Consider the following 12,002-nt stretch of genomic DNA (forward strand, 5'->3'; position numbering starts at 1 on the left):
AACCGCTGCAATACTCTCAGACAGAGAAAGCATCAATTCCACCATGCACAGTTTGTTGCTGTATTTCTAGATTAGTGGATCATTTTAGAAGTGAGGCGCTAGACTCTTATAAGATAACAAAAATTGAAAATGTATCACGAACATTAACGGGAAAATGGCCGTCTGCGCGGACGTCGGATTCGAGAAATTTGATGTCCGCGGGGAATTTTTGACCGTCGAGGACTTTTCTAGATCTGCTATATAATATATATATATATATATATATATATATATATATATATATATATATATATATATATATATATATATATATATATATGATGTATTCAAGTGTGTGTAAAGAAATTGAAAGATTGACAGTAATTTTTTACAAAAATATAAAATTTTTATTTCTGTTGTAAATTTGACACGGAAGAACGGAACATTGCTTACAAAGCTTCCAATAAATTTAAACCAATTGATTTATAAGAATGTAATTGTTTCTGAACTTTGAAGTTGTTATATATATCATATTACATTTGTGATTTCTGCCTTTAGTTTCTTTTGGAAACAGCTTTTTCCAGCCACCTGTTACAGAAATTTTAAGCTTAAGCCACTGTTATAGGGCTGCTATAGACGTTGTTCCAGAAGAGTTCGTAAGTTTTCACAACAACGGATCTGAAAGTAAAAAACAACGGATCTAAATGAAAAAATCTAAAGTAATAACAATATATTAAGGGGATATATGTAACTACCTATCAAAACAATTATTCTTGTTAAAACTTTTGAAGTTTTCACTTGTGAATTAAATTCTAGAAACATTTATTCTTTCGGATCATTTATTCTTAAACTTTTGAATATGAGATAAAGAACATTTTATTTTTCTTGAACTGAATATTTATAAACTAATACTGTAAATTATATCATGAAATACTTTTTATTTGATATCTTAATATAAATTTTTTATTGTAAATGATAGATATTCAATTTTAATTACATTTTCACTGTCTTCACGTTTTATTTAGAAATACTGTGTGATTCAATAATTTTATACTAATAAAGAATTAATTGTTTTAAATAATTACCACTTTCCATGGAAAACGTAGAAAATATCAGAACTGAGTAAAAAAGTTAACTATTTAGAAAATAAATTAATTTTCATCTAAATCGGAAACCAATTAGTTAATTCTGACTATCGCTTAAATCAATATCTTCGTAACACTTGATGATTTGTAAAAACACATATTCTTGTTATTATTTTCTTTATAAATTCAATTTAGATTTTAAAATAGCTTTTTGAAAATGTATGGGAACAACTAGGAGAAATGAGAAGTTTTAATGCAAAATTTATGAAAAATAAAATTTTCACAAATAATGATGGCACATGCTGCAAACATCAATTTAAGAGGGGAAAAAATCAATTAATTTAATTACAACTTATTGTAAGTATACGTTTTGAAATAAATTGTAGGAGACATGTTTCAGTCCTATTACAATAGAATTTTACTGCAAATTTTCAGTGTGAAGAGTTCATAAATTTGTTAGTGTACATTACAGGGTTCGAGTGTTATACTGCCAGACATGTCCGGGCAGGTAAAAATTCAGATAGGACATGTACAGTGCGCAAAATAAAAAAAATGGACCACCTAGAATAACTTTTGATCCGATGATCGGATTTTCATGCTCTAGGACTCAATCTTAATGGCTCGAGAAGGGGGGGAGCTCAAATATGCAAATTAATAAATGCAGACGATATTTTAAGTTACGAAATCAGACACAAAAACATGCTTTCTCCGAATAAACATATCTTTTTTTCTTCGACGGATTCGAATTTCTGACTCCCAAGCTATAGGGGTAGTCACCATTTGAGAAATATGGTTCACATAGTTCGGTCAAGAGAGCAGTTCAAAGTTTGGACCCCTTAATTTTAATTTTATTTTTTGCGCATTTCACCATATGTCGAGAACTTTTTAATCGAACTGAAAAGTTTTTGCTCACAACTATGAAATGTGTTTATCTAACGATAATATCATGAAAAATATAAATTTCAGCAAATGTTTATTATTTTTTATCATATTAGTTAATAATGGTCGAAACAATTTCGAATGGTAAGGTCATTTTAAAGGATGCAATTTTACATGGCAAAATACAGTATGGCAAAATGCCGTACAGTTAAAATTTGTTTCTCAAGAACCATTCGACCAATTCTGTTCAAATTTTGTATTTTGCCATGTAAAATTACATCTTTAAAAATTATATAAAAATTGCATTCCTTACAACACAAAATTTTTCACCCATTATTAAACAAAATAATAAAAAAGAATAAATATTTTCTAAAAGTTATATTTCTGTGGAATTCTATTTGAATAAACAAATTTCATAGTTGTGTGCAAAAATATTTCAATTAATCTAAAAAGTTCTTGAGATATGGCGAAATACGCAAAAAATAAAATTAATCAAGGGGTCCAAATTTTGGACTGCTCTCCTGATCAAACTTAGGGGACCGTATTTCCCAGATTGCGGCTAACTCCTACATTTCGGGGGTCAAAAATCTGAATTCTTCGAAAAAAAGTTATGTTTATTCATAGAATAGGCTTTTTTGTGAAAAATTTCGTAACTTAAAATATTATCTCCACTAATTAATTAGCATATTTGAGGTCACCCCTTCAAACCAATGATATTGTGTCCTAGAACGCGAAGATCCGATTGTTCGATCAAAAGTCATTCTGAGTGATCCGTTTTTTTTTTTTTTTTTTTTTTTTTTTTTTTTTTTTTAAGTTTACGCATTGAACCTTTTACTCTTATATGCCTGGTCGAGCTTGTATACAATCAAAACTAGCCTAAAATACCAACTTAAAGCTCCCTCTAATTTCGATTATAAAATTCCCATATTAGGCTTTTTTTTAACGATTTCCTCAATTACTAAGCGTAAAAAATAATAGATATAAAAATTGGGATTGGAATGTGAAAGTAAAAGTGAGAATGATATTGTTTTAATAACTCTACTTAATATCGACTTCGAATCCCGCTCAGGGCAAGGATGCTTTTTTTTTCCCTATGTGTTCTCTTCTTTTGGGTGAATGTGGCTCACTCTATGAAGGGTTTCTCCGTAAAAGTGTGGCATGGGTAATATAGCTCGACTCAGTGACTAAGGGTCACACGTGCCCACCCGGTAAACGTTAAATGAGCTACACTTCCAAGGCAAGGAACGAGAGTTTAGTGCCTGCCATTAGAAAAAAAAAAGAAGAAAAACCATCTACATGTATGATACGTGCAACTTATACCACTATTTCTCAAGATGATAATAGCTAAATTCATCGGGTTAGAAAAATATGTGACTGATTTTATGAACACTTATTCACCTTATTACATTTCGATTGACCAGCAAAATTATATGGCTCCAATTAACACTTCCTAGAAGAGGGCTTCAGCAAGGATCAATTCAGTGGTCAAACGTAACGAACATAAACTGCGCAGTGAGTGGATATAAGAAAAATGTCACTACGTTTGGACTACTAAATGATTAGAAAACTCATTTATAATAAATCGTGCAGAGGTCTTCTCTCTTCTAGGAGGTGTTGTTTGAGCCATATAAAAATATACGGGGCATAATGGAATAACAGGTAAAATGCCGAAAGTAGAACTCTCGAATTTTTAATTGAATTTATGTGATGGAATCCGTAGCGAGTGGCATATACTGAATGTAGCTACAAAATGCAGTGAACTCACTTCCTAACCCAATCCATTTGATTATGTATTAATCAGGAGGGGGAGTTCCACGGAATTTTAAATTATCAATATTTTGTCCTGTGAGCTGAACATACACTACATTGAATTTTGATCTCTTGCAAATTGTGAGGCAGATTAAAAGATTATTCTGAGTAGAAAAGAACCCATAAATTGCCCTCTTCACTTTCACCTCAGAGTATATTATTTACTTTGCCTACTAATTAAAAAGAATGGAAGAATAATACTTATTAAAAGCATTTTTCTTCTTCGAAAAAGAAATCATTTACCTAAACACCACAGTTCCTTTGTAATCTGATGGAGCTTGCCATTGAAGAAGAATTTTGCTCTTATTATTAGCGTTTACGTGTGTTGCAGCATCCTAAATGAAAGAAAAATTATACAATTTTAAAAAATTTCAGTTAATATGTCATGAAATAATTGATTTTTAAATTAAAAATAACATTTTGCATTCTGGTTTTAGAAAGCTTTTGATTTAGATTAAAAGTCCGAGGCATAAAATGTTTGTACAATGAGGTAATGAGGGGTAGGATTTGAATTCTGTATCAGAGGAAACGACGTTCTTTCCTCTGTGTGTATGTGAATGTAACTCAAATTGTAAACGATCTTGTGGTCGAGTGAATAGGCGTGACGTGAAAGAGGTTAATCTATTTTCGGGGCACAGAAGCACCCAATAGGTATGGTAAAAAGAATATGCTAATACACTCTTTATTTATTTATTTACTTATTTTAGGCGAAAAGGAAAATTACAAAATTCCGCAATTTAAAATGAGTAAGAAATACTTCCGTTTTTTTTTTTTTTTTTTTTTTGTTTATTTTGATAAAATTATCAAGCAACGAAACGATACATGCAGTTTTACAAAAAGTTTCCATAACTCATTTTATCGATAATTATGATATTAGGATTTCCTTGCAAGGAACAATAGACATCGCGCAATGGGCAGCGCCTTTTACTCATCAATCATTATTCATTCCCTCAATTATTGTAGCCAAGAACAAGATTCGATCGGTCTTAGTAATTTCTGTCTGCTTCCGTTTGACGCAAAAATCTCTTTGCACCCTATCAAGATGCGAAAAAATACCTTTGATATTGAATAAGATTTAGGCAAAGATTTTTTTTATGGATAGCTTTATAATGTCGGTTAACAGTTAACTACATCACAAAATGAAAAAAAAAAATCCCGTGTTATCCATGTGTTTGAATGAACAACTTATAACTGGCCGGGATAGCCTGCTTGGTAGGGCGTTGAGCTCATGTCCAAAAGGTCGTGAGTTCTGCCTGAAGACATGAGTTGTCACCGTGTAACAAACGGTAGCTGGTGCAAGTTAAATCTTTTGGATCACAAACCCCTCCATGTTCGCATAACAAATCATACCTCTGGGGTTACTGAATTTGAGATTCATCGTTCCCTGGTTCGTGTCAAAATTATGATCTGTGGATGTATGATTGGGTCCACCCTATAAACGGGCTGTGACGTGTGTATGGATGATAGTCGTATTCTTGTTTATAGAAGGCGTCACTGAATAACAAGAAACTTACCCTCTGCTTTAAATTCGTTGATTTCACCAAGCAGGCTTGTTGGTATTGGCATTAGAAGCAACAACTTATAATTTTGGAATAAGTCAACCGAAAAATTATTATATTTATGTGTGTGTGTGTGTTAAATAGAGCCATAAGCGTTACTTTTTTAAAAAATTCTGTTGCTCATTAATAGAGAAGTGTCAATAACACTATTTGTATCAGCACTTTTAATAGTGTAATATACTTAGATACGAAAGCCCACTAAAAACAAGAAGAATAAATTTTTCCCTTATTTAATAAATTTTTTTATCTACACTAAACTGATGATATTCCCTCTTTTTTTTGTTGGAAAAATAGCTTATAACACAAAATTATAAATTAAAAATGATATGGAATTTTATTTTTTCCTTACTTGTGATCCTGTTCCGGAGCAATCTCTGGTTTGAGCTTCAGACTGTTTTAGGAATTTTCCAACTGGTTTCTTGGAATTTTTGTCTTGTCCTTGGATAAAGAAGCCTTTAAATGGTTCACCATTACCTTGAAGGGTAACTAAAAGCACACGAAAACATTATTTCAACAATAGTCCCTCATAAGTTACAAGTGGGTCAATTTTTATCATTAATGATTTTTATTACGTTACATAAAAGAATGGAATGTACCACTATTCAAATACAATTATGTTATTTACCAAAGAGCTCGGCCTCCTGCTTATTGTTTCTTGCTAATTCTTAAATCTGCATATTTTATGTAGTTCTTTTTAGCTCGTTTCGTAATTTGACTTCGCTGCACTCGTTTTTACAAACTATTTCCCCGGAGCCTCCACCACTGATGACTTTTACATGCATTGTTAAAATTAGTATATTTTCATTTAAAATTAAATCATAAAAATTGATTTTATGCTAATGAAAATACATATTATGTAATGAAAATATAAATATATAAACTAATGCAAATATAATTGTACAATGTTCAATAAATAAAGAATGAAAATATGTTTCATAAACATCATATTTTATTTTATCATTTTTAATATAATTTCCAAAAAATGCTATTTGACATAATTAACTTCTTTAAAAAAATTTATATTAAATATTCATACATTCTACTATAAATAGGAGGTCACCACACTCTGCTCGATATCGTTCACCAACTGCCTACGCAGTTTATTTCAAATCGCTTCCCTTGCCTTTTCCATCTAGGCTATGTTTGATGCTTTAGCTTTTATGCTTAAATATCTTTTAACTTACATACACATATTCCTTTCTGCTCCAAATCGGAGCATAGGACTTCTATTATAGCTTTCCATCTCACTCTATTTGTGGCCAGATATTTTGCCTCTTTCCATGTCTTTCCTATTGTTTTCAATGCGTTTACAACCGTTCTGCACCAAGTATTTTTAGGTCTTCCTCTTTTTCTATTGCCATGAGGGTTCCTATCAAAGACTTCCTTTGCTTTAAATTTTTCAGGTTTACGTATAACATGACCAATCTATTTCCATTTATTATTTTTATTTTTTTTATTTCCAGATTAATCGGTTTCTGTTTTGCTTTTCTACGGATTTCAAATATCTTTTAAGCCATATATTAATTATATTAGAGGTTTCAATCCCTGCTCGATATCACTCGGCAATCGCTGAAAACTGCTTACGCATAAAAACGCCACTTTACAATTCAATTGTTCCAAAACAAATTAGTCCCGCAGTGGACTGATCGTTAAGACACGGTTCCCAGCAGATCACCGAAGTCAAGCATTACTGGCTACGGCCAGTGTTCGGGTGGGTGACCACTTGGATCAGCCTGCGTAGGGACCGAGGGTGTGCGGTATTGGTCCACGTTAAACTGTTCTACCGTAAAGTGCTCGACTTTGCGCGCAGGTCATCGGGCTACCGAAGCGGGGGTGCCATCCCCTTTGCAGAGGATCTAAATTGTGATGGCATGTCTTCGGATCATCCTCAGGGATGTTTCCCAGACCGTCGCCAATAACCCATTGTGCAGCTCTAGCGCGACGTAACTGAACAACAACAACAACCAAAACAAATTAAAAAGTTGAACAATGTACAACGTGGTAACGAGTATGAGGCTGAAAAAAGTATGAGCTCTGAAGCTAATAGTTTTCACTAAACTAAATTATGCAGCAAAAAAAAAAAAATCCTTTTACTTTCGCATAAAATAAGCCAAAAACTAATGTTGTCTTAATTAAACTACATTAAAGGTTACGCCTCCAGCTCGTTATATCGTTAACTCTCGTACTGTTTGCGAGATTTTTTTTTCTCTTTTTTTTTCAGATCACGTCACTCGCGCATTTCATTGGTCTTAAAACTAAAAAAACATACAAATGGTAAAAAGTTTTAAATAAAATTCTAATTACGTGCATATGTTCAGAAGAAAAAAAAACGTTACTTGGATTTGTTTTTCATTTATTTATTCCTTTAATTTTTCTTAGACATTAATTAGGTTTAAATTATTGAATACAACCTGAAAGAAAATGAAATTAAAACTTCATTAGTGCAAAATAAGAAATAAAATTTCAAATTGAAATGCCAAAATGGTAACTCAGATCGAAAAAGTGTAAAAGTTAAATTTACTCTCTTAATTTTATCGATTCAAAGATTATCAAATTCAACTTGGAAAATTTCAAATAACATATGCATGTTTAAAAATTGAAATCGTAAAGATTGAAATTAAACATAGTTCTATGAAAATGAATAAAAGAAAGAAAGAAAGGATAATCTAACGGCACACACATGTGTCATCATTGAGACTAGGGGGAACGTTACCGTTATCTTAGAAACAGATGCGCATTCGAAAAATTCTCGATGTTAGTCTATACTAACATCGAATCCCCTAATTGCAATAATCATTTTTTATAATAAAAGGAAAGAGTATGGTGATAATTCTGCCCAAATGACGGGAAAAAATATGTATTTTTTTATTAACCTTTAGGGTTTGTATAAAAAAATTGCAAAATTTTAAAATTTAATAACTCCGAACTCCGAAGTAAATTTGAAAAAAAGACCTTCCGTTTTTTTTCTTTTGTTTTGACCTTCAGTTTTAGAAGTACATGGCTGCAAAAAATTATATAGATAATTTTACTGCTATTATTTTTCCCGTGACATGGGAAAAGCATGCAAGAGCGTAAGGGACAATTGAATTTAAAGTTAAGAAAATAGAAAAATATTTTTAAGGGAAAGAAAACCTTTTATGCTTTGATTATTACATTTCAGGGATTTTAAGAAGTTTAATAAATTATTTTATTTTTAAAAATACCATCAAGTAGAATGGGTTGATTTTTTGAAATCGATTGAATTTTTTCTTGATTTTTCAAAAATTCTGAAGTAAAAATTCTTGGTTTTGTTCCCGATGACCCTGATTGAGACCTACCCATCTTCAGATCAATGGGTACTAGTTTGTCTGGGAAGCAAAGGCGGGCAGAGCGCAATCCTGACCACATTGCCATCACCATCATGATCACAAAATTGCGAAGCCTTGACTTTCATGACCCTCCTGGCCCACAACGGGATGTTGAAACATCCGTACGATGATGAAACCGTAACAAAGCTCAGTTCAACTTTGAACCATAATCTTGATTATCTAAACCTTAATACGATGAAAATTTTTTGTAACTTTAATAAATTAATTTTAAGCCATGTTTCCGTTCAAGTTGAACTATAATATCGGACTATAAAACTTGAGAAATACTATGATTCAGTTGAACATATAGCCCATATTAAAGCTGCAGTAAATTTGAACGATATTATTGTGCAATATGATCTAAAATTAAAAAAGGCCAATTGCGATGAAATTATAATTGTTTTCTACACATCGTTAATCACTTCGATTTTTGTTAAAAACGCAAAAGAAGTTTATGTTTATAGGAAATGGAGGTCTCAAGTTTTAAGATTTTCTCACTCATAGATATAAGAGAATCAGTGTAAGCCGGAACGTTTTTTGTGCACTGAAGCAACTTCGCTATTTTTTAAATTATGATTTTCGGCACCCTGACAAATACTTGAACTAAATAATAGCCGAGAAAATTGTTTCCTTAATTCAGAGAAGATTGTTATATTTATCGTTTTGTTCTGAAACTTGTCAAGATGTCATAAAATAGATTACGAGTTTCAAGATTATAAAATTACCCCTCTTTGTGGTAATAAAAATTGCAATATGCCAAAGAAAAATTGAGTATCAATTCGAAAAAAAAAATTAAATACAGTTGATAATACATTAGGAATTGATAATTAATACATCCTCAAATGACTTAATTACCCAGTAATGATTAATTATTGAACATTTTATTATTTGTGTATTTATAATGTTATTATCATTTTATTATCACTTTTAATTTTTATTGACTTGATTTATTAAACTTTTTAAAAAAATTTATCAATATTCGAAATTATTTTTCGCGCATGTTTTTTTCTCCAATTTTAATTCTATTTCAACTTAGCTTTTATTCCTCTTATTATTGAAAAGGTAATGATTTTTCTTTCCTTAACTAAAATAAAATAAAGACGAGTAAAATAAAACGGCTTGAAGCTTGTCTAACACAAAACCTTTTACGCTCGTTACAATTTTAAGTCTTAACTCAAAAGACGACTAAATCTTGTAATAAATCATATGAAAGGAACGAATGAATCATATAAAAGGAACTAAATCATAGATTAAAGGAACACAACTGTACCGAAATATAATCTATGAATCTACCTAAACATATTATTTATTATAAGAACAAATAAAAATTAATCAAATTATTTTTACTGAGGCAAAAAAGCTTTTTCATAATATTGCATTTACACGTGGCATTTATTGATGACGAGCAACTCTTTTTTGATGTTTCAAAATGCTGTTCCTGATGATGAACTCAATTTTTAAGTTAAGTTAATGTTAACTTCTTAATAAAATTTTGTAACTCAGCAAAGAGTATCAATAAAAAAATTTAATTCTTTATTTTTAATTTATGGTGGTATCATTTAATATTAAAATATTTATACCTGTGATAGTTCCTCCAGAAGCCACAGTTGATGGGCTAGCTGTTATAGTATATGTTGATTGACTATTTTGAGCTGTATGACCTGTGTGGCTGGCAGTGAATATTTTGCAAGTTTCTTGCGGTGCTCCTGTTGGATACGCTTTTGATATTGCATATAAAGCACAACCTACCAACAAAATGTGTAAACAATAAGTTGACCTGAAATAGAAAATAGATTTCAGTTATTTTTATAATATCATGAAAAAGTTTTTAGTATAATCATGGTTATAAAATATGGAATGCAAAATACATCGTTAGGAAGAAGCTTGTTGTTTTACGTATATTATAATTCAGACTTCCTAATTTAAAATGATAAGTATCTAGTATTCCTTCTCTCTCTTTTTCTAAAAAAAAAAAATATTTCGTATTTAAATAGAATCTTCTACAAGGTACAACGGAGTTCGTGCATCCGGTTAGATGTTTTCATACATTTCCTTGTCAAGTGAATTTCCTTGCGGATGTTCAATATCCATGATATCATAAAATGAAATATATATTTCAAATCTTTTAGTAATTTCCACAAGTTCATGTGAACATCATGTGAACACTTAAGAATATATTAGAAACTTCATGAATACCCTCTACATCCTTTTCAAAAATTAAAATTGAATTCTGAGTCACTTTCGAACTGATAAGTAGTACTTTTCACTACAATCCATAACTTTTAATACAAATGTATAATTTTTTTACCTTACTACCATTAAAGGGGGCCGGGATAGGCTGGTTGGTAGGACGTTGGGCTCATGTTCGTGAGCTCGTGATGTTCGTGAGCTCGTGATTTCGAATCCCGCCAGCCGAGGAATCCCCGTGTATTAAAAGGTGACTGGTGCCGTTAAATCTGTCGGGGTCACAAAGTTCCCCTAAAAAATCAATACCTCTGAGGGTACTGAATTGGAGATGGATAGTTCTCAGGTTCAGGTCAAAATTGCGATCTGTGGATGAATGAATGATACATGAATAGGTCCTCTCTATAAAACGAGCTGTGACGTGTGGGTGACTGAAGTCTTATTCTTAGTCATAGATGGTACCACTTAAAAACAAGGAACGCACCCTCTGCCTTAAAAATTCACTTGATTTCGAGCAGACTTGCTGATATTGGCACGTGGCATAAGTAATAATATCAACTACCATAATTATTTCGTTTATTTCGTTTGCTTCAATCCCTTTTTAAATAAAATCAAAATCATTAATTCATGTATTCAATGGTTCATCGCTTTCCTTACATTCTTTAGTCTTTCTTTTCTTTCTTTTATTTACTTGATATACCAAAATCATTGATTATAAGCAAATTATAAAGTATTTAAGAAATTTCTCCTTGAAACATGAAAAGTGCACCTTTTTTTCACTGCGTGTACTTCCGACCATTAGGTCATAAGTTATTCAGTGTTTTTATTATTATTATTATTGTTTTAATATATTTTTAATATATTTTCTATTATTTAATATAATTTTTTTTATTTGCTGTATTGAATAAAAAATACATGTAGTTAGATATAAAAAAATAGTCAAGAAGATACAAACATTCACACAAATCCGCTTGCTAAAAATTTATTATTTTTCCTATCTGGAAAATCTGGCAGACGATAATTTAAAAAAAGGAGAAAAAAAATAGGATTTCTTTATCTTGTGACATTGGCACGTTCTTTGAATTCAAATAACTTATTTCAAAGTGCTTCAAGCGAAACGAAATCAAGTTAGAATATTATCAAACTACTTATACACTACT

The 12,002-nt window shown here is 31.0% G+C and overlaps 1 protein-coding gene across 1 annotated transcript; it reads right to left on the minus strand.

The window, feature by feature from the left end:
* Positions 1-363: 363 nt before the first annotated feature.
* Positions 364-10,692, minus strand: LOC107452631 (putative defense protein 3). Its single transcript, XM_016069170.4, has 5 exons — positions 10,527-10,692; positions 10,239-10,435; positions 5,661-5,797; positions 3,996-4,087; positions 364-657 (listed from the first exon to the last, which is right to left on the minus strand). Coding segments are annotated over exons 1-5 (498 nt in total). The 5' UTR covers positions 10,529-10,692; the 3' UTR covers positions 364-587.
* Positions 10,693-12,002: the final 1,310 nt, after the last annotated feature.

The sequence above is a fragment of the Parasteatoda tepidariorum genome, chromosome 11, assembly GCF_982258835.1.
Source record: "Parasteatoda tepidariorum strain Cologne lab strain chromosome 11, Ptep-v5.0, whole genome shotgun sequence".
Classification (NCBI taxonomy): domain Eukaryota; kingdom Metazoa; phylum Arthropoda; class Arachnida; order Araneae; family Theridiidae; genus Parasteatoda; species Parasteatoda tepidariorum.